This window comes from Coloeus monedula, assembly GCF_965178545.1.
Source record: "Coloeus monedula genome assembly, chromosome: 18".
NCBI classification, from domain to species: Eukaryota; Metazoa; Chordata; class Aves; order Passeriformes; family Corvidae; genus Coloeus; species Coloeus monedula.
The window spans coordinates 6,391,192-6,415,570 of NC_138798.1; the positions used below are offsets into that span (position 1 = coordinate 6,391,192).

Below are 24,379 nucleotides of genomic sequence, written 5' to 3' on the forward strand. Positions count from 1 at the left end.
TGTTAACCTGTTTCTCAGTCTTCTCACTGGAGTAATTTAACATTGCACAACTAAATATACAAAGACCCAAAAGTGACCTGGGACTTGGGAGACAAAGGTTTGAGCCCACATTCCAACTAATTCCAAACCATTATTTGTGCAAGGCTAGCAGAGCTCCAGCAGAGACTGGGAGAAGACCTGAAGTACCTTCATAAACAGGGTCAGGGCATGACTCCAGAACTCAGTGACAGCTACAGGCTGGGCTAATACAGAGCACTGGGGTGTAGGTGCTGGAAGTACCTATGACTCAGAGTTTTATTTCCCAGCCAAAGGAACAGGTGATTTTTTCCTCTCCTTTGACGGCTTTGCACAGTTCCAGTCTGAGCCCTTTACAGCCAAATAAGAAACATTTCCCAAAATGCAGTGATAAGCCTGTGGCGTACACAGGGATACACAAATAAGCACAGATGGCCCAGAGGCAGCAGTGTGAGTGAATTTAGGCTGTCAGCTGATATCCCAAATGATCTGAGTCAGAACTACAACACCAAACGCTGAGGAGGAGCTGGTGAGAGGAAGCAGCACAGGGATTTACTCAGTCCACACCAGTTCCTTCTCCTCTTGGGCAAGGCAGAAGTCAGCTGAAACTCGGCTACATCTCTGTGGGGCTGCATCTCCAGCTGTTCACACAGATAATGTGTGTGCAAAGTGCTGTTTGTAGGGGGTTCACAGCCCAAAAATGCCCAGCCCATGTGACTTGGCAAAGCTGGTCAACAGCTACAGGAAGTCCTAGAGCATGTGTACACACCCCCCTCCTTCGACCTGTTCAAAATCCACATCTGGACACTGATTGGGGATCTAATTAAAACACTCCAGTTAGTTTCATCTCTTACTGAATTTCCTTCCAATAAACAATCTTAATCTGTTGCCCAGAGGTAATTCTGTCTGCTTCATTTTCTGTCTATGTTTTTCCTTCTCTCTGCTTCAATTTACGTCATGTGTTCAGAGTGCCCAAAAAAGAGATTTTTCAGAATTTCGGCATGGTTTTTTTCAATTAATTGAGAGTGGGTGCAAAAAAAAAAGTCAAATGCTTTCCTATAAAAAATAAGCCTAATTGGAATCAAAATATCATGCCTGTACTTTGATTGTGAAACATTGTTCTGCCTAAAAAAAATGAAATGCTTAATTTCAGCTAATGTTTCACTTTACTGTGACCTGGTATTTAATCTGAAAGTATTGGAACAAGCTAGTAATGGAAAATTCATCATTTCAAGACTGATTTTTAAAATGGGAAACTAAAGGTTTCATTGGTCTAAACTCTTTGATTAAACAAACATTTTACAGAAGATCTTCAGCCTAACACAAAATATTTTTAGGCGATATTTTTTTTTCACTTGTCATTTTCTGCTAATCAGAAATTCTGATTCCTGGAAAGCTCTGGATCTGTTCCACTTCAAATATTCCTTGTGAAGAAGCCCATTACATTGCACTCTGGTTACCCTGGAAAGAATCCTACGGGTCTGTTTTAATTTGGACTTTCTTGTGTCATTTCTCGAAGTGGCTCAAAGAACACCCAGCACCCCCAGAGGATCTGAAAAACAGGTCATGAGGCAGAGCAAGCAGCAGAGGTGGAGAAGACCAAATAATCCCAGACCTCGCCTTCTCCAGTGCACTGATCCAAAAGCTGATGCTCTTTGAAAGCCATCTGCCTTCATGCCCTGCTCCTGCAGCGACATCCAGCACGGCCGGGCAGAGGAGCGGCCGCCGACAGCCTCGGGCAGGGACCATCCAACCACACCACCAGCCCTCCTCCCAGCACAGAGAAACTGCAAACACGCAGATGATGTGGCTCGAGAGAGCTGCTGACTGATGGCTTAAGTATCACAGGGACTCCCCAGAGATCTACCACCAAAAGAAAGGGTCAGAATTCAAGGTGATCGTTCTGCCTTCACAGACGGCCGGAGCTCACGGGTCACTAAGGACCTTCTCTGACAGCAGGGCTGCTCTCCAGCTGCTGGCTTCACTCAAGCTGCTGTTATTAAACCTTTGAATGAACAAATCAGAGGTCTATTTACCAAGCCTGCCCCCTTGATAACACTATTTGATCAACTCCAGAATTCTCTTTGATAGGTAATTAAAAGAGCTTTTCCTTAGGTATGGAGTGGATTGAACCATTAATTACACTTCACAGCCCCAGAGATGCAATTCTTTTGCTATTGTGAAATGTCTATAGCAAACCACAAAAATGCTTGCCTCCATAAAAGAACTGAATAAATGAAAGCAATTTCCTCGAGACCCAGATTTCTCTGCGTTTTATGGCTGAAGACTTGAGTTGCCACAGCATTAATAAGTTTGTTCTTTAGGGCTGGATTTTCTCAGTACAAACATCCCTGACCATAACAAAAAGAAATATCTTCTTTGGCTGATAGAGCCAGCAGACTGAATTCATATATTAATAATATTGTTATCACTGAACTGCCACAATGCACTCGGCATCCAGTTGCACAAAAAAAGATCAGTTAAATTAAAGATCCTCACCAAGCAGTGACAATTTTGTGTAAAAGCCAATTTAGCCATTATGGAAGCTCCAGGATCATATTAACTTTTCTCAAAAGTATGCATAATGCACGACAGCAAGTGGATTTGACAAGTGCCTGAGTGTGTGTGAGTCTCTGTGTGTGTGGATGTGTCCTGCATGTAAAGAAACCCCTGAAGTTATTTAAGTTGCAAAGTCAAGTGATAGAAAGATAGAAAATGCTGGATTTACAGGTGTTGCACCTGTTCAATTCAACCCCTTGCTATCCAGCCTGTGCATCAAAAAGAACAAGGGAATTAATGTTATCCTGAGAGACAATGCCTATGTTTGAAAGCATCTGGTAAGCTGACACTTCCCAATTTTCCAGCACGCTACACTGTAAAACAAACAGCTTTTGTAAGTTTGGGGGGCTTTCCCCCATCTTTGAATGACATTCCCTAATATTTTGGACTTTTTCTACTTTCTTTATCTTTGATAAAGTCAAAATCTACTGTCACATGCTCTAGCACCTCTGCCTTCATGCATGGCTGGGAAGGACTGAGTCTGATCCTTTGTTACTGAAGCAGAAGCCAATATTTTGTGCTGGAGCTGGCAGAAGTGGCTGTTCTACCCCCAAAAGGGCAGGAGGATGAATTCTGGCAGTCTGTTGTAGCCACACAAGGAAACCTGTTCTCCTCTGCTCAGTGCCTGCAGGGGTTTAGGTGGCTGACTCTGGGAAGTGCAGAAACTCCACCAAAATCTCAGCTCTGTTGCTCCAGGTCTGGTTTTGACTATTCAATCAAACATTGTCCCTTTGATATTATGGTAAGAAAGGCATGGACAGGGTCCAGCAGATTTCACAGCATTCCCAGGGGCAGGATTCAGGACTATTCTACACCTGCACATATTGGGAGGGATAACTGACACGAATACATGTTCTTATGCTTTCCCACACACAAGGTTCATTGGCATCAGTGGATTATTTTCACTAAGTGCTCAGTTTTTTCAATCACGACACTCATTTTATATATGGAAGAACATATATGGAAATTAATCCAATAACACTTCACCATCAAATAACACTTTTCCTGGAGAACTACAGAGCAAGCTCTAGCTTAAGCCATGTGCTTCCAAAACAAAAATAACTTTTTCCTTACAAGAAGAGCTTCTCTTTCTTCTCTTGCACAGAGGATGTAAGATGTGTTAGTGAGGGCTTGAAGTCCTGCTAATATTTTACTTATTTTACTGCTGGGAAGAGAAATCAGGATGTCAATCATTCTGAGCTCTCTGCAACATATTTCCTACAGTGGTACAGCCCTTAAAAAACTTGAAGTATTATATTATTTATACATCTCTGATAGATTTAAAAAAAATCTCTGATATTGAGAAGAAAAAGCTGAGATGCATTTATTATACCACGCTAGAATCAAACTACAATTTTGTAATTATTGTGTGATTTGGAATCACAAGCAAGTTGTTTACTGCCATTGCCTCTATTTGGCACACAAACACAACATGCACAAAATTTGCTCTTGTCTCCTGTACCAATACAAATCTGCATCCTAAAGAAAAGGTGTCTGAGCTAAAAGGAGTATCTGCAGTGGCAGCAGCAGGTAGGAAAGCAGAACCAAATGTGAGAAAAGCATCTCGAGGGCAGGAGTACCCACCCAGGCTTGAGACTTTGCTGCACTGGAAGGACAGGGAGGTGACTCCAATTTAGGAGCCTTCATGGTCATGCTGGCTGACTGTGCACCTCTGTAGTGCAACATACTTTTTAATTTGCTGCATGGGGATGAAAGTATCTCCTGAAAAGCAATTAAAGTGCCAAATGTTTATGAACCTATGCTTGCAGATGGAACAGAAGGCTTATTCTATCAGAATAAGATAGTGGACAGCAGTAAGAGGGGAGCTCAAATGAACTAAAATACAGTATTTCTCATCAAGCTTGGAATGTTACAAGTCCCAAGTTTGCATACTGAAATCATGTTTACTTTCATAAATTGTGCCTATGCGATGCAAACTTGAGTATGAATTCTCCCAGTTCGTATCTTTAATACCTACTGGTGTGTGCAAATACATAGATTGAATATTTGAAATGGAAGCCAGAATGGAGAGAAAGTAGAGTTTAATACTGTGGGGATGTAAATTGAGGTAAGTGTTTTTGTTCACAGGCTGGCCATGGACTTTGTACATAGCCTTGGACATTGATTCTACCTTGCTTCTCAATTTAAAAATGAAAAGCCCTCTCTTTTAAAAAATGAACAGTTCTGGGAATTACATGAATATAAATCACAAGCAAAGGGAGAAGTGCTCAGGGATGGAGAGGGGAGGGCAAGTCAGCACACAGAGAAGCTGGACAAGCAGGGTTTTTCAAAGCCTGTCTCAAGCTCCTGGAGGTTCAGTTCTCTCCAAAACATAATTAGAGCAGAGTGTCTAAACCAAACAGTCAAGCTCAGCTTTGGTACATGTCCTTCTTATGCTGGTGGCCCCAGAGCTGGATGCAGTTCCAGGTGGGTCTCACAAGAGTGGAACAGAGGGGCAGAATCCCCTCCCTTCCTTGCTGTCCATGGTGAGGGATGAGCCCAGGACACATTTGCTTTCTGGACTCTGAGTGTGCTGGGCCATGTTGAGCTCTGTGTCAACCAACACCCCCATGTCCTCCTCCTCAGGGCTGCTCTCAATCCATCTAAGTGGGCAAAAGTCTTCGTATACCAAGACCTTCTACCTTCTCCAAACTGTCACTCATTTTCCATAGCAAATTCAGTCTGAAGGGCTTTCCTGTGACTCATAAGCATCTAGAGACAAGTGCATCAGCATCTAGATCTAAGTAGAACCACCTCAGAAGTGTCAAACCATGGCAAGGAAGGCAGTTCTCCCAGTAACTCAGACATTTAATCATGTGGCATGGCCTTCTGAGATACCCACAATGAGAGAAAAGCTCATCTGAATGACGCATCAAAGCTTCTAAGTAAAACTGTGGGAGAGCATAATCTGAAGTGAAACATCACTGCATTGCAAATGGTCTCATGCCTCTGACAACTGGTGAGCTGGATTCGAGCTCTGCAGCCTTTGCTTTTGCATTTCCTAGCAGAACACATCTCATTTATCCTCATCCCCCACAGCAGCAAAAACCAGTCAGGTCAAACCTCACCGACCTCCATTCGGGAAACTTCACTTTGACTTTAAGGGTCTCTAGGCCAGACCTGATGCACAACTCCAATATTTGCATAACTACAGACTCCTTTTCCCCCAGCATAATCCCATGGTGGATTTCTATGATACATCACAAGAGACAAGAGACGAGGAGAGACGAGACCATTGAACGAGTCCGTGTACTTGCATCAAATGTGGTATCAAGGTAAATTGTTTTCTCTTTGCCACTTCTGTTACCTGGGTTTTCTTTTCTATAGCAAGGGTTTGAGAAAACAAAACCTGAGTCAATACTTCTGAGATCAGATTAATATGTAACACAGCTAATGAAATTTCTAGTTAAGCTGAAGTTTTGGTTTTGGCAGCTTGAACTGCCTAAAATCCTAATTCAATTGCAATCTACTCACAGAGCACAGCTGTTTTGCTTGGCTAAACTTTTCTCACCACTTAATAAGATACTTTTTTATTTAACTTTCAGTTCTGCCTAGGAGCCCCAGTGGGTCTTTTAAAACAGAAGATTATTATTAGAAATTAATTAAGTATTCTTTTCAATTCTGTCTCCTGAGAGCAACTAGGCATTGTTGCTGATCTCCTCCGCATTAAGACATTACTGATTGTCATTCATGGGATGACAGTGCGGATGTCTCATCTGGAAAATATATAACTCCATAAATATGAAAGATCTGAAAGTTATTTAATACAAAATATAATAAATCAGTGCAAATAATAAACATGTAATTGCAATGTCAAGCATAGCACAGGCGTGTGAAGACTATAAATGCTGGAATAAAAATAGACACACATTCCAAAGACAAAAAAAATCTTGCTGCAATTACAGGACGCCGATGGATTGCACTTAGTCTTTGTTTCAGCACACTGCAAACCCTGACTAAACAATTCTAAGAATATCAGATGCAATTAAAGACAGCTGATTTGATAAGCTGGGGTTATTTTTAAGGGACTGGCGACTATAAAGTGTTTGTTGCACTGCCCCACTCCCACTGCATGTGACTACGAGAAGCTCAGATTAAAGCTGCCACCTCTGAAGGCTTTCTCTAAATGAACCAAACCCAGTAAGCACTGATATCCTGATGTAGTTTTTGATCTGAGGCCTTGAACGTGCATATTAATGCACTACTGACAGAATTAGCTATGCATTTAATGTGGCACTTCCTGCTTGAGATGGCAGTGGTCTATTTAATTTTCACTCAGCTCAGGGGTATCTGTACAAGTAACTGCTGTCCTATTCCAACCAGGAAGGGATGTGAAGAGAAGAATGCCACCATGGGTCAACAGAACAACAACCAATCTCTTACTCCCAATAATAATGCAGAATTCAACTTACTTTTTTGGTCTGTAGTCAGGGATGGACCTGTCCAGTGATATCCTGTCACTGAGCTGGGCATTGTAACCATATTCTTCATACTTAGTCTCTGATTCATGGCTATCATCTCTCAGGGTAGCAGCCATTCCCCCCTGGCCCAAGCCTCCTGGACCTTCAACTAATCCCATGGGCTTTGCCAGACCTAAATGAAATAGATACAAAAAAAATTGAATTATTAATATAAAGTATACGGACAGAACCTCTTCTGTGACCACAGAATATTTTCAGATGAATGAGATCTGAATTCCCAGGAAGCTCAGCTCGGAAACCCTCATGGCTCTGTGGAAATTATCCTCAGCTTTCCAAACCAGAGTCCAAGTCAACACATCTTGTAGTATGTGCGTAATGAGCAAACGATAAAGAATCAATTAGCAGCTTTCACAACTTCTTCTTTTTCCATAATGCCTGATTATTGTTAAGATAATTAAGAAAAAATTTTCCCCATAAGAACTGGAAGATTTCCTCATGTAGCCCTTTATAGCTTCCCTCATTTTAAGGGAGAGATGTTGAATTTCTACCACATGTGGGTGTGCCAGTTTAACTCCACATTAATGTCAGTTCTGGTATCTGCTCTGTGACTCCAAGACCACTGCAGCTTTGGTCAAGCTTTGGTTCCCATGTTGGGGACACAGCTATGGACTGGTCACCAGCTTCTGCTGGGTAGGAAATACAGGACAAAGCTGATTTCACTGCCTGAGTCAAACAGATAGGTTGTTTGGACTCAGCAGCACACCCTGCCCAGCCTGTTCCCACAAAGATGTGCTAAAACTATTTTAATGGAGCTGACACTGTCTCTCACCTGGAAATCACTCCAGATTTCCTCTGTACTTCACATCTGACAAATGAAATATGTAAGATACTCAGCTCTGTACAGCTCACAGCAGCAGAAAGTTTGGACACTTGGTAAGTGCTGAGAAATTAGCCAGTCAACAATGCCTTTACAGGTTTCATTCACTGGTCAACTCAAAAATAAAAGTAAAACAAAACTAAACCAACATAAAAAATGTCCATATGATCACATTGCCAAGAACCTCTTCCATGGCAACAAGCATTTAATTTGGTGCTGAATTCCCATAAATAAGCTCCTCAAATATCCTGTGTTTAATGTCAAAGCTTTCCTTTCCAAAAGGCTCGCTATCAACAAGTCATTATAAGCGACAAAGCTATTTATAATAATCTCAGGAATACCATACAGCAATGTGTGACTCTCCCCCAAATCATTTACGACACCAAGTAAAGCAATTAGAGTTTGACCTGCTCAACATTTTTCAAATCAAGACTTTTCCAAGAGGAAAAGTCATTATTTCAACTAAATGATTAAAAAAGAAAGGGAGAAACTGTCAGCACTTGGTAGCAACAAACATATGGCAGTACAAATGTGGGACTGGCTTCTCCAAGGCGCATTAAGGAGGGCAGTTCAGACCCTCATGAAGGAATTCTCTTGCATCTCACTGCTAACAATGTCCTTACCTGTTACAGCTCCATCAACATCTCTGTTTCATGACAGGACAGACCAGAGAGACAGTGGTTCATTACTGGTCTGAAAGACTAAAGTTGTGCATTTTTACTGCAGTGCTTACGACAAAATCCTGTGCTAATATAAAGTGCAACTGTACAAACAAATTAACATAAAAGGGCTGAGTACCTGCAGTACTCAGGAATTCCGCTACTGAATTTCAGACACTCCCTACAAAAATACATCAATACTGCAATCAGTGGTCCTGAGTCAGGACAGACCTTGCCAGTGTTTGTGCTTTTCATAGCTTCTTCATGCTCCTCATCACCATGTACTGAAACATGACTAAAATGCAACACTTCTCTTGATTTCAAACCACAGAAATTCTTCTAGCTTATTAAGTGAAGCACTTCAATCCATGTTCAGTATTTCTGAAAATATTTTAGGGAGCTTAATTCTGAAGAAAATTCTAAAATTTGTCCTTTTGTTTTTCAGGATGAGAGGCTATTTGGCACTTTGATTTGCCTTTGGAAAAATTAGAACAGAGGGCCCTCCATGGCTGGCCTGACAATGACTCCTTGCTCAAGTAATTACAGAAATTATACGTCTGAGACTCTGAATCTCTCCCCATCCAAAAGGAAAAACACAGCAGCCTAATCTTCCTGCATGATACAGTCTTAGACTTAACAGACACCACCAGCAGTGATGCTGCAAGCTCTGCTTTACATGCCCAGTATAGGGAATCTTAAAGGGGGCTCAGTTTCAGAGAAAAGTCAGCAGTTCCCTCCAAAAAAAAAGGTCAAATTATGGACTTTAAAAGTCAAAACCCCAGAAAACTTGACAAAGCCTATATCCTTGAAAGACCATAATGTGGAAATTCATTTGATGTTCATTTGGAATCATCTGGGCTTGGTTCTGATATAACATCAAAACAAATTGAAGATGACTTCATTCAAATTAACTGACCTGCTTTAATGAAAGGGTTTCCAAGATGTGGTGTGCTCATTTGACTTAAAGCAACAATTTAATTCCAGTAGTTGAAACCTTTATTCTTCATACTACATGTTCTTGCAGTTTATGGAACAAAACTCTTCGAGTCTTTATGGCCCAAGTAATGTGAGAATGAAACTGCCAACCCACAGGAAGCATCAAGCAATTGGCTATTTTACTTCTGTGAGAATCATTTAGACAGCCTGCCAAACCATGCATAATGACAATTATTTCACATACCTCTTTCTAAATCTGATATTCTAGCTCTTTGTGCTGCTAATCTGATCTAGTTCTGCAAAGGAGTGATCATATGTCTGACTTGCTCTCAGAGCACAGTGCTGTGAGGTTTTTTCTCTATTCCTTACCCAAATTGTAGCTTAGTCTGACTGTTATTCCATCGATGCAGTAACACTGACCAGTATACAGCAGCAATTAAATAAATGATATCACATTGCTTCCTTCTTCAAGAAGAGCACTAAAGTGTCTCTAGAAGTTCTTAGGAACAATGAATATGCTAAATTTTATATATGTGCATGTGTGTTAGATGCAGCAACTACAGGCAATGTTCCTCTATGCATGGTTAGTTAGCCAGACCCAATATAACCATGTCTCACATATTTGCATTGCATTCTCCAAATGAAAGTTGATTTGCTTTTCCTTCAGCCAGTGTCTCCTCAACAGAAGGCTTTTTCCCATCACTCTCTAAGCCAAGATGATGACTTGCTAACCCCCAAATCCACAGCTCCTGCATTGGTTAGCCTTCTAACAAAACAGAAAAGGAGTGACAGTTCAGCAGCATCTTCCCAAAACCAGGTTGGTATTAAGAGATGGGATCAGGAGATGGGTGATGGGATGAGCATCCCCCAGTCGGGCTGAAGCAGACACTGCTGGTGAACACCTTCCAGCACATCCTCCAGGCCCTCATCTGAGAGCACTTCTCTGTTTTCTTCTTTTTTTGAAGCTTATTGCAGACTTCCAGATCCTCCTCTTCTCTTTGGGTTACTCACCTACAGTCCGAACTCACACCCATTTTTCCATGGCACATGAAGCCAAGGAGGGCAAGGCACAGCAGCTTTGCTGACAGCCAGAGCCAAGGACTGAGATCACGGGGCCAGTTTTGGAATGGGGATGTGCAGAAAGGGGATGCCCAGTGAGCAGCTATTTTTAAAGCTGTCTTTTGTTTAAAAATTCTAGACTAAAAATATCTGCAGCTGATGCACTGGGAATGGTCATAGCCCATTCAACACTGCAGATGACAATGAGGTCACAAATAATTAGTGTCTGTCATTCATTTCAAATTTATTGCTCTCACTGCAGAGATTTCTGTGTAGGACAGAAATTGTTGAGAGAATGGAGAGCAGAACAAACCAGCCTTAGTTCCTTAACCAGATTAGTTACTCCACAGGATGCATAATTTTCTAGGAAGAAAAGAGATCTTCTATTTTTCATCATAAACCCTGTCACAATGGGAAAAATACTAAGGAGATTTACACGAGAAACTATGGCAAAAGCTAGATCAGATTATGGCTGTGATTATTTTACTATCATTTTTTCTTATTTGCAACACAATTACAGGCAGCTGTAAATCAGGTTCAGCCAAGGTTCTCAGATAAAGTTACAGTTTTGACAAATCAAAATAAAAATAAGTGATTGAAAATAACAGAATGTCAGAGCACAGACAGAACTGCTGCAAAGTCTCTGAAATGCCCTCGCTGGCCTGTCTCAGCCTTAGCTTGAGAGGGCTCCAAAGCCAGACTTCTGAGCTTTATCTACACTTACATCATCTGCACATTTGAATAATTACAGGAAAGTATTTCAGTTTATAGGACCTTAAAAGGAGGGGATAAAACATTTCCTTCTGAAAAACCTAGCATAGGTCAAAAAACCATAGTCACCTAGCAGTTCTACCTGTGACTCCTGAAACAGTTCTCTCTTTTAAACAGGAAACATAAAACTCATCAGCAGAACAGTTGTTTCCTTCCTTTTCCAATTATTATTTCTCAGCTGAAAATATCACTGCATACCATGTAAGGCAACAAAAACCTTTGGCTCCTAGCTCAACCAAGAAAAAAGAATCAGGGACAATAGCACTCCACATAGATTGACAAAGCTGACTTTTAGCATTTCCAGTTACAGCTTTGGAAGGAAAAGAAAAAAGTTCAGAGATTCTGGAATGGGTTCAGTAACAGCTTAAACAAGACTCAGTTTACAAAGTCTTTTAAAGCTATTTTTATATGAAACCACCTGTTTGGAGGCAGGAATTAGAGCAGTTGCAATTACTGAATCAGCCCTAATGCTTCCACCTTGAATTACTGTATTGTGCTAATTTTGTAATCTTGTTCTGTTGCAGCCTCAGTGAATGGCATAGCTGTAGGCATGGAGTGAAGCACTGGTCTTCCTCCTTCAGGAGCTACATGTTAGAGTGAAGAAGATGCACGAGAAAAGCAGCTGGTTGGAGGAGGAGGAAGAAAACTGCGCTACAAGTGAGCCATTCAACACTAAGCTAAAGGTCTCAGCTCACCAGATGTTTTATAATTTCATTTTAGTGATCCCTGAAAATAACTATTAGCTGACAGTTTCTAAAAGAACATGCTCACACCAGAGAAAGGCTTGCTGGTGTAAACAGCCCCTTGCCTCTCACACAACCCCAGCACAGCCCCATAGGCATAAATTCAGTGAATCCATTGGCAGTTCAGTGCACCAATATTAAACCTGAGACAGTAAAAGCATTTTGCAGTTTCTAGAATGAGGATCAACAATACGCAGAAAAAAATTCTTATTTGGAACTATTTCACTATTTGGCAGTGTTTTAGCCAACTCTGTAAACAGCAGCATGCAGCAAAGGGACTTGGTAGTGTCTAGCTCATGATTCAATCTAAATGTTAAACAGATCCTGGCCCTTAATTTCTGCATATCCCAACTTTCCACATCCCAAATCAGCTTCTCCCACCATGACCCTGAAGCAAGCCTTCATAATATGTAAAATTTGCTGCCCAGAGAACTGACCTGGATTTTGCCCATATCTAAAGGTGCTCACCTTCTAAACTAGAAGGAATGCTGAATGTGGAGGAGATTTATTTTACATACAGAAACATTCAGCAAATCACATCCCACAGGGATACAAACTCCAACTTCTGGAAACTGGAGAGAAACAAACAAAACCCCATCTAATTTAAGTAATTCCAGCATTTCCATTTATCTGAAACCCAAAACACAGTCTTATTTTTTTATAGTTGTAGTCAAGTTTGCTGCATCCTTGCTTGAAAAGTTTATGTCCCCTGCTGCCTGGTATCAGCCCCAAGTATCTCTGCAGATGTATCAGGGAGAAGACAAACAGCATCCTGCAGCTGATGGCTTGAAAAGTAAAACAGTACAGCAACTTGTAAAGCTGAAGCAGTTAATATACAACTTTTTGGCTCTGAAAACAGGAGGTGCAGTGGTTTTGTAGCTTAACCTCATCTCAAGACCCCAATGGAAGGCCTGAGACCATATTTCTCAGTCCTGATGCCCAGATGAGAGGGAATCCTGTAAGACATCCATCTGTGAGAAGACTGCTGAATGGTGGTGAGGGGATGAAGGGATTTGGCAGCTCTGCCTGTAAGGCTCCTTTCCCACCCACAGAAGCCACTCAGCAGAGAGTGCAGAACCAGGTGCCTTGGAAATTACGTAGATTAGGACAAATTACCTGGAAAGAGGACCAATATCCAACCCTTTGTGTGCTTTGCCATATGTTTCTTCTTCAAAACAGGGACTTTTCCAGGTTGCAGAGATCACTCTGAGACACAACATCTGTCAAGTGCTCAAAATACATTATATGGAAAATTCCATAAAGATGCCCAGGGCTGTTCTCAGCATCTGGGCTGGAAGCTGACCCTTATTCCATCCTACACACTCTGCTCCCACCATATTGATGCTTTAATCTTTAAATCCTACATGGTAAGTCCTACCAGGACAGGATTTAGCCAGAACAGATTTTTCCCTTAGTGTTTCCCTAGCATGTAGTCCAGAATCAGGATACCACTGCAGCAGATGCTACATGAGCCCAAAAAGACAGTTCCCACCCCAAAGAACTCGCTATCAATGGAGACAAGAACCAGATACAAGAAAGATAATGAAGAAAGAGGACATGAAGACAATATAACGTGGTCAAGGTGTTTCTGAAATTATCCTTTTTGTAGAAAAGCTTGTGATAAAAGCTCCCTACTCAATCAGGTTATTTTGAGATGACGAAAGGTGGCAGTTCTGTGTCTGTAGAGGGAAGGAGTCCATGGAGACCTCTGGTAAAGCTGCCCCATGCCAAATGGAAGAGTCCCACCACATGACTTCACACTTTGAAGAAGAGGAGAGGAGTAGCTGAGGAAATAAAATGACTGAGGGCCAGGTGTAGGAGACAGGCATAGTAGGACAAACTGTGTTAGTCATCTTGGCACAATGTGGAGAGGGATCTAGTTCAGCAGTGTTGACAAAAGGCCTGCTGGGGACAGAAAGGAACACAATGTCCTTGCAGAGCCACGTTCTCTCTGGATCTGCTGTTCAGTGGTGCAGCACACACACCACTGCCCTCTTACAGGCCTAATCTTTTGTTCCTTGGCTTCACAGAAACTGCAGCATTGCGTAGGCTACTGCCTCTCCAGACACAAAATTCATTAGTGCTTTTTAATTGGAAGAAATACTGTGTTTTTATGTACAGATATCTAATATCAAAAGTAATTGCTTTTATAGAACACTCATTTGGAGCTGGTTTCCCCTTGAGATGAGAAAATGTATTCTAATTACAACAGATAATTCAGGAGGAGATAAACAGATTGACAATCGGAAGGACCAAGAAATAGCAGCTGTACAGTCCATTGGAGATGAAGATAAAAGCTCATTTGTGAGGTAGGACACTGACCCCAAATTTACAGAGAGGTGCCAGAGTTTTGCCAGAAGTTTGATATAAACAAAAATCGATTTCCTCCTCAAGCAAGGAAGAGCTATGTGATATATTTAGAGAGACAAAATAAAAAGCCCCTATCCCATGTGCATAATTTTAAATTATATGTGCAACTCAGATTTTTTAAAAAAATTTCATTTCAATGATCAAAAAGATCACTCACAGAGAAAGATCACTTTGTTATCTTTAAATAAATAACAGATGCCACGATTCTTCTGGAAGTTTTAAAATCCCAGATGACTCGTGGTTTGTGCTGGTGAAACACAAAATGGATTTTTCTCTTTAGGGCTTTGGAGGAAAGCCAGAAAACTCCTCTGGTGATGGCATAATCTGGAGTTGAGGGGGAGGAGCTGAAATGTTGGTGTATCTGCCTGGCAGCCCACTGATAATAAAAGGAGACAAAATCTGAGTGTCATCAGTTTGGCACCTGTCCTCTGGCAGTGGCCAATACCTGAGGCTTCAGAGGAAATGAAACACAGATGATAAAGCACTTGGCCAATTAAACTCTGCACAGTCCCTGGAAGCAGAGTTCCTTTCTGAACCCCATGGGCAGGTAACTAAAGCCCTGAAGCATAATATTAGATTACCCTCATTATCTTAACTCAGACAGGTAGAAACAGGGCATAAAACTACGCAGTGTCCTTTAAAAGCCCGACCACTAACATTAGATTCAATGGGCTCCTGCAGCAATGAATTCTCTGGTATTGCTACGGCCAGAGCATCACCGACTCACATGAAATGGATCATCTGCATCAATATATTAGATTTTCTTTAGTTTTTCCAGGGAAACAGAGGTGAAAACTCTTGGGAAAGTGATCATTAAAACAATAACAGAGCCATTCTAGAGGAAGAGAAAGGGACTTCTCCTTGAAGAGCTCCACAGTGCAAGAGATAAAACTTTGCAGCTGTTTAATTAGATTCAGGAACAAGCTGGTCCAGCCAAGTTAAAGGGCTTTTGTTTCGTAAATGAGGAAACTATCTTTTGTATCTTTTGAAAAGCAAGGAGTTTGCTTGTATTAATCAAAGGCAGGGAAGGAAAGCAGTGGAGCACTGCAGGAAGGGAGTTGTGACCCAAGGTCTGGCAGGATGGTGCCCACAGCTGGAAAGCTGCTGTTCGATGCAATGGCATTTCCTTGACCCTACAGAGCTGACTGCACACCTCTAACCATTAAAAATACCCCTTTGACTTCTGATGCAATTCAGGATGAGAAGTCCCTGACTGCTCTATTCTCAGACCAGATCCACTCCAACAGTCAATCCCACAGGCCCAGGTTCCAAAAGGAAAAAAAAAAAATCTTTAAACACAAGGAATAATAATTAAAAAAATCTATCTAATTTCAGGTCCTATGCAGGTTTGTACTGTTCCAGACTCCATTGTGCTGATGTTAAAGTCCAAACTCATCAAAGGCTCTACCACATCTGACATTGCCCAACCTGCCAAATTACTGCCTTTCAGCCCAGGATTCACCCTTGGGTCTCTGTCTCAGAGGGATTTTGTCCAAGGTTAAGGAAGACTCTTCTCCTGCTCAAGGGTGTTTGGAGAGCCCCGACAAGGGCCAGACAAGCCCATCTCCTGCAGCATCATTTTGCAATCATGCTCCACATTATTAGCAGACACTCGTATGCCTCCCTGCTCATTTACCTAAACAGCCTGCTATTAAATTAAACTAACATAATCACACAGAAAGCTTTCCCAACAACAAAGTCATATAGAACACTTTGCCATTTGTACAGCTGCAAAGCTCCCGGTTGTTCAGCTCATTTTGCACAGCAGAGGATGGCAGCATTAAACCCAGACGTGGGAGCTGCTGGAGCTCAGAGTCACATCGTGCTTGAAAGCAGATCTCGATTTTCCACTGTTGTGAAATTAGTCACTGAGTTCACCCCTGGCAGTGCAACCACAATAAAGAGCCAGTGTTAACCACTACAGACTTGCTGGCTACATCCACTGTTCTCCCTTCCGTGCTCCAAGAGTCACTGCCTGCTCCCCTACTGGCCATGAGAGAGTGGAATTATCTGAGAAAGTCCCCGGCTTTGTCAGAGCAGGGCTGGTTCTCTCTCTGCTGCCTCTCCACCTTATCATCGGACATTTCTCCTTGGGAATAGATGGGAGAAGAGATCAGCTGCTATTGAGGATGTGAGATTTCAAATATTTCCACCCAATCTCTTGAAAAACAGTTAATTTGGATATTGGTTTTCACAAGAGCCAGAGAGAGCCCTGAGTCCTCCCTTTTCCTTTCAGTGTGGCATTGCCTTAAAAACTCTGTAAAGGTGACATACATTTTCTTTTTTGCATCGTTGCACATCAATCACATTACTTTCCTGACAGACTGTCTATTTTAGATCTGCAGATATGTGTATTTTTCTTGACCTGTCTTTGCATTCTTCCTTTTCAGGCACATCTTTGACACCTCTCAGGGAGCTTAGCTTGGGAATTTGGTTGGGACAGAACTCTCATCTCTGCTTTTCCTCCTCTTTCCTCCCTTCACTTTGTCTTCATATCTCATGTCAACATACACCACAGCTGTGTCTTGCTTGTCAGTGCCAGGCTGCAGTGCCTCCTTCCATCAACCTCTTAATGTGTGTATGATTTAATTTTCTGCCAGCAGGACAAGTCAGCTCAAAACCAAACAAAGGACACATTTTAAATGGCAAAAATACAGTCCTGAATCCAGCATCTAAACCAAAATGCTTAGAAATTAACAAATTATGGCAAGTTTGAAGCTAAAATGCATGAAGAAAGTTATTATGCAGAGTCCTCCTGATTGATGAGATGAAGTGACAACCACATTTATAGCAGATCTACCTACTAGAGGATGTGTCCAAATAAAGGTCTGAGTCTCTCCTGCTCACAGAGGAGGAATAGAAGGAGTCTACAGTGCTGAGAATCTTACTTGGTTTTGAAGTGCCTTGCTATTGTTCAAGGAAATGTTGAGTCTGGATTTGGTTTTGGCTGTAGAAAGGAAAGCTTTAGCTCTTGATATTCATAAAAGAAAGCCTATTTAGAAATGAAAGACATGATGTTGCATGGATAGCTTATAACATACAATTAATCAGGGATTTATCAAGGACAAATAACAAGAATTAGGTACTGCATTCTCTGGGGGAAGCAAATCAAAGGATGAGATAGCTTTGCAAAGAAAAGGAAAAATGAAGATAAATAGCAATTGCCGATAAATTTGAGAAAATAAAGATGTAATGTTAGGGAAAAAATATTGGCACAATGTTTTATTTAAAAGTGGTAATAAAAACATTGCTTACTTTGATTTCTGCCCTTTCTGGTTTATTGTTGATATAAAGATAAATTGACTCAGACTTCCCAGGAGCAGGAAAGCTACAATCCAGTACTACAGGCACTTTAAAAACCAGCCCTGCTATAATAACTGATTCATTATTAACAAGATTGGCTTCATTGCGTGTGGGTATTTGTACGAATTGACTGTGACCTAGGGCTGGTTTGGGCCCTGACAAACCCACAGCAGGACCACTGGGCTTGCCTTGGAAAAGGATGCATTTGGTAACAATGTGCTGCTTTGATCCACCTACAGAGCTTGCTTAAATCACCACACATACATAGAATTCAGATCATACGTAAAAACAATGGCCACTTTTTTAAAGTTGTGGATCTACCTTCTTCAATTTACCTTCCTAATGCCGCTGACTGCAATAGTGCTTATCTGGTTTCCACCAAGGCAATGTAAAGAGAAACTCAAGTTTTCAGAGACTCAATTTTTCTTTGAGCTTTCCTTTCCCTTATGCCAAAATTCCATAAAAGAATGAATGTCCCTGTCCCCTGACGTGTCTCCGGCTTGTACTTACGACTACATTATGAGGTGTTCAATTACACAGTAAAGAGAGAAACGAGGACAGTGATAGAAGGTGCCTTTATACAGGAGAAGATCATCCTTCAGTGGAGAGACTGGAATGAATCAAAATTTGAATTTCAGAAACCCGAGTTCTGAGTTTACAGCTTGGGCTCATCCCTCCTCAAGGACACAAAGCAGACGCACTCGCTGGTCACGCTTAAACTTCAGGTCACACCCACATTTCTCCTTAGCAGAAAGAGCTCCCCAGCACCAAGTGATGCCAGAGAAAGGCAGGGCTGAGCCCCCTGGGCCAGGAGGGAGATGTGATGAGATGAGCAGCAGGACATGCGTCACGCTGCCGAGCACAGAGCGCGCGGCATCACTGCTCGGCTCCTAATTTAATTATTCACTCCCTGCTGAAAGGCACTGAGACAGGTTAGTGGGACCCGAGTCTGCCATTTCAGCAGGCTGAAAATAAAGCAGGCTCTCCTGCAGTACTGGTGTAGTGTCAGGGAAATGTCATGCTGCTGTAGTTATTAACTGAAATAAGCAGGAAAGTAGAGAAAAAAATGCTTGTGCTAACATATTGCAAATTAACAGAGCAAGCAAAGGAGTTCAAGGTGGATATCTGAGTCTGGTTCCTTTAAAAGCTCAAAATTTAGTTTTCCTGATTGTGTTTAAATAAGTAAACCCCCCATTTGTCACCAATATGATTTTTAGCCTGGTTTGCTAAGAAAAAACATTTTGTGGGATCATGCTGTCTCCATTTGTCTATCAGTCTGCTTCCCTCTCTATACTCTCCCCTCACTCTGATCGTTAGATTTCGAGGACTGCTTCTAACTTCAGCCAAAGCTTGGCAGACAGTCAGAGGTCTCCAAAAATTACATTTCCTTGAGTGCCACAGAAGCCAACACCTGGGAAGAAAGTGCCATTAAAATGCTCCTCCTGGGAGAAGAGGTTTGGTGAAAGATCAAACACAAGAGACCTCTTGGAGCTGTTAGAGACCACCCAAGAATTCACTTGTGGGATGCCAAGCCACAAGAAAGTCAGTTTTCTTGGTTTAGCTGCTCAAGGAGCTAAACACATATTTTTAGGATTAAATGTGTTAATTACTAGGTGTCTAGGTCTGTTGGCAGTCTGGCAGTCATACAGACCATTGATTAACAAGATCACAAAGTTAACCTGAGGACACAGCTAAGGGGAGGGGAGCAGGGGAGGAGAGATAGGCTGTCCCCAAGGGTGAAGAGCACAGGATGGCCCCCCTGGAAATGAAGGCCAGGTCTCCTGAGCCTGGGACTTGTATTTCAGCAGCTCAAAATATTTTCTTGACCCCAGCACTGGAGCTGCTCCTTCTGCCCCCAGTTCCAGTTTCTGTGAGCTCACACACTCTGCTTCTAGTCAGGTGTTACTGGCAGTGATGAGAACCAGGGTTAGTGATAAAAGAGTGTGTTTTTTGGTCACAGATTAGGGGATTCCTACTGAAATAATGAGGTATGTGTGGGATCCTATTTAAAACTACTTTCTCATGTTAAAGAAAATTTACATGGAAAGGCCTGACTTGCTAGATTAGCACTTCTACCCTTGGAAAGGGAGAACACAGAGGTGAGGCACCATGACAGCAGGGCACCCCACTCCATGCAGCTCTGCCTGTTTCCCCTGGAAATTTATTAAGAAATTAATCCTTCTGATTGCTTATAGTAGGAGTGCTTTTCCCTCCCTACCTTTGAAAAGAATATAAAGTAAGATATGATCCCAAACCCACAAAGCCTCATGAGCAGAGGAGCAAACAGAACCTCTCTTTCTCTTTTTAACAGGAAATTTTTCAGTTCAATATCTGTTTAAATACTTTTGAAAATAATCAACCTCTAGTTTCACAACCATATGCTGAGGCTGAGAGCCCACAGGCATGCAATATCACCCATCAAACAGATTAGAGGCATCTTCTTCCAGCTCAGGGACAAATCCAGAAGCCTATAGGCTGATTTCTGTTTCTACAATGAATTTCCATCCAGAAATACCATTTTGTTTTATGACAGTACAATGTGTCAGCCTGCCCTCACACAGAGCACTGCCTAGTCATGTCTAATTGGTGCTGATCCTGCATGAGCTGTCGTGTCCTTTGGGTTCTGACTTTGCTGCTCAGTGCCATCAGGAAGCCATGCAAGAGCTTCTCTCCCTCGAAACTGGTCCACAATAGGTATCGACACTCCATGTTAAGATGCATTGTCAAACTGTGCTATGGGCTTTCCCAAAGTGACCTGTCCTGCATGGTGCTGCCAAGGGGAGCTCCACCTCTCCTTATTAGGGCTAGAGCAGTTCTGCCATGAGTTGGGCACAGACCCTGACCTCAGTTCATTCATCCCATGAGCACTTCCATCAACTATAAGCAACTGCAGTAAGAAAAATTTCACCCTGGCCTCATTCTTCCACAGGCTCCACTGTGTCTCCAAGACTCTGTGCTCCAGCTTCTTGTCAGCATGATTAAAGGCTGAGAGATGCCTAAACAAGTAGTCCTGTAACATATGCAAAAATCCTTGTGCAGTGATCAGCTCCTTCTGCGAGGGCTGCATCACTTAGCCCGTGTCCCTTGGCGTGCTGGGCTGCTCCATCCTGGCTTCAAAGTTGAGGCCATGTCTTTGTTCCCTCATAAATATTTCTCCTCCATTTGCGCACATCTTTTGTTCGCTCTTCCCATTGTGTAAAGAAGACTGAATATTCTCACTCTGTGAACTTTTTAATGTGTGACAGAAAGAGGGAGACAAAGAATCCAGTTATTAGGCAGATCAGGTTCAGAGTGAATCACAGAAGAAATTCTTCCTTCCATGACCTCATCTGAGAGGGCTCTCTGCAGCCTGGCTTTGAGTGATGTGGGCCTGAAACGGCAACATAGCTGAGTATATGGGACCCATACCAAGCTGACTCTTTCAGGAAGCAGAAGGTTTTACATATAACCCCACTGGATACAAGCATTATAAAAGCCACTTCCCTTCCAGAATTAATTTTCTGTTGAATGGAAACACATTGAGCCAGATGGATCTATTTCAGGAGGAGGCTCGGGCTGGCACAGGTCTAAAATGAAAGATTATTGAGTTTGTGTGTTCAGAGCTGGAATAGCTGAGGGTGAAGTGTTCAGTGGAGGTGCTGACATGGTCATGTCCGTGCCTAAAGGAGCACCCCAGAAAGGATGTGTTGAGTGAGTTTGCCAAATATTAAATTGAAGAAATATGTGACATTTATAATTAAAACCTGCAAACATTTTCACTGCTCCTTACAATACTAGCAGTGAATAAGCAAAAGACATTTTTCAACTGCTGAGAAAGTTGCAACTTCTGGCAGATGCAAAAGTTCATTAAAGAGTGGTAGAAACAACTGGTCACCTGGAAGAAATACATAAAGCAGGCTCCAGTGGAGAATTTGGCTGCCCACATCCCTGTGATGGTTTTTGAGTCAGCAGCCTAAATCCACAGACCTGGGTCCTGGGGATTCTCCATGTGACATAGAAATTATGTAACAGTACTACCAAAACCAAAGTGGTTTCCAAACCCAAGGCCAGCACAGGCTCACACCTAAGCCACCCAACCACCCATTTTTCCAAGCCAAACCCACTCATTGCTTGTGGAAGTTGAAAGCATCAACTCTTTCAGCAGCTGGGCATTAGGCTGTTTAATAACTCCAACATGCCCTCCCCTCACACTCCACTCCCATCTGGTACGTGGAGCCACCTGCAATCCATCAGCAGGTTTTAGGATTAACAGCTCTGTGCTGGAGAGCCTGTTTTTCCTATTAGAGGTGAGAACAGTGCCTGGTCCCTGCTCTGCACCTGCAGTGCAGTGCTGGTAACACACCCAGCACTCACCCTCAGCTCAGACCAGAGCAGTGGGTGTCAGCATCGGCCACCAGCTGAATTCTGCTCGTGGCAGACACCAGTGGGGCTGAGTTCTGCAGATACAGAACTTTGCAGCTATCAGTAGCCTCATTTTACACATGGCTGCATGACCAGAAATCTGTCTTACAAGGAATCTATAGAGAAACTGCAAATTTTCATCCTGAGGAAAACTAACCTATGGGTTATACAATGCTATTTCAATTGGGGATATTTTTAGTCTTATCACTGCCTTCAGTTCAGCATGCACAGGAAAGAATACCACCAATCTTTCCTACAACACAAGGCTTGCTTGAAAATGAGTTAATATAACAAAAAATACATTTTTATTTACAAAAGCTGCTCATCCTAGAGGCATGTGAAAGCTGTAGAAAAAATAAACTCAATTTCTAAAAGGGCAGTAAGGCCCCATTGCCAAATAAAATACAAAACCAGCATAAAAAATCCAAATGAAAAACAACCAATTAACCCCACCACCCTACCAAAAATGCTAGAGGAAGAAAAAAATGAAGCAGCAAACTTTCCCAGTATTGCAGGAAAGGGCTTTCCAGCTGTCTTCATGGATATCTTCCAAGAAAAATGAGCTCCTATGCAAAAAAACCCCTTTTTCTTTGCAAATGGTCCTGCAGTGCCTCTGGCAAGGGAGCCACGATGAAGCGCTAATCTGACCTGGTCTGAGAACTCCTTTCTGCAAAATGCCAACTGGAGCCAAACAGCACAAACACAGAAAAAACTGGAGCCCCCAGGATTAGGAGTCAGAGGCAGGAACACAAAGTTCACCAAAGCTCTACTAGAAAGGGGAATCTGTCCAAAAGCTTCAAGGAGGAAGGACCCTGTTCTCAACCATGCTGAAGTAGTACAGGGACACAGCAAGACTTCATCCTTTCTACGACATATACATCATCATGACTACCAAATCTCTTGCTCATCCTGTGGCAAAAATGCCTTCAGCTGGCCAAATTTACTACTGGAGTTAACTGTACTGATAACTACTGACTGTGCTGATACCTCTGGATCAATAGCAAAGATTAATTTAGACAACTGGTTTCAGCAGGACTAAGTGCACGGGTGAGCTGAGGAGAATTTGAATCATTGCTGCAGTCATAAAAACCTACTTGAGGCAGTCATCCCGTGCAGCCAGCAGTGTCTGTCACCCCACACACTGCTCCAGCACAGCAGGGCTGGCAGCACCTGCACTTTGCTTAGAAAGCACTGTCACTTTTGTACCTGGCTTGCATTCCCAACTCAACACAACTGCTGACTCAATCACAGACATGAATTTCAACAGCACCTCAGCAACAAAACCCAGTAACACACTGGGAATCCCAGAGAGACCAGCTCTGTGCTATGAATCCTATGGCAGCAGAGCCCAGTGGCACACAGGTAACACAGGCCTTTACACCAGCAGCTTCTTTCCACACACCTGTCTTGGCTTTGCACAGGGGAAGGAGGGTCAGGAATCTGTGGGGGGAGAGCAAGGCTTGTGCCAGTGCTGTGCCATTTTACAGGGGCTGTTCAGCCCAAGGGAGATCCTGGTGTTGCAGCAGCCTCTTGGGCTTGCTGTTCTAACACGCAGCCCAGGAGGTTGGGACTGAAGCAAATGCACACTAAAGAATCCCAGAGGCCAAGCATGTTCCTTTGTATCCTCATCCACCAAATCCTGGTTATTTAAATGTGATTCCCAACACTGGAATTCCAAGCATTATGCTGTGAAACAGATAATGCTCTCCTGTAGTATTTTGGCATCAAATATCTCTGCCTGACAGAACTGCTTTAAAGTAGCAGAAAGCTACTTAAAGAGAAGGTATTTTAAAAACCTTTTCCTTGGTTTAGTTTTCTTCAGCACTGCCCATTCTCCCAGGATGACATGCAAATCACAGCTCATGTATTAAAAGGATAAATCAGACTGGTGGCATGTGAAAGTGCTTCTAGAGAATGGCTCCATAGGAGGTGGTGCAAGGCTTAAGATATTCAGAAATCTATATTCTCACCTTCTCTAAAAACGTTTTGCTCATTTACTTCAACAACTCTTCAGCCCCCAAGAGAACTCTGCGTCCACACTGCGCATGATGACAAAGCAGAATCACTCTATTGTCTCCTCAGCTCTCTACCCTGCTGCTGCCCTTGGACTCTCCTTCAAAGCCAGTAATCAAGGACATAACTTGAAGGAAAAAAAAAAAAACAAAACCAAAAAAATTAGGTCTTTTGCCATTTGTCTGAGATTCTCAAAACCAGCCCTTTTCTACTGCACTGTTTCACTAAGGACTGCCTCAACAAGGATACAAA

At 42.4% G+C, this 24,379-nt stretch overlaps 1 protein-coding gene across 1 annotated transcript in view; it reads right to left on the reverse strand.

Annotated features, from left to right (window-relative positions):
- GALNT9 (polypeptide N-acetylgalactosaminyltransferase 9) overlaps positions 1–24,379 on the reverse strand; it is a gene marked incomplete at both ends in the record, with an annotated part of 126,299 nt that overhangs the window by 94,672 nt on the left and 7,248 nt on the right. Inside the window, one exon of the mRNA XM_082293783.1 lies at positions 6,987–7,167. Coding sequence (XP_082149909.1) covers positions 6,987–7,167 — 181 coding nt within the window. The remainder of the gene's footprint in view (positions 1–6,986; positions 7,168–24,379) is intronic.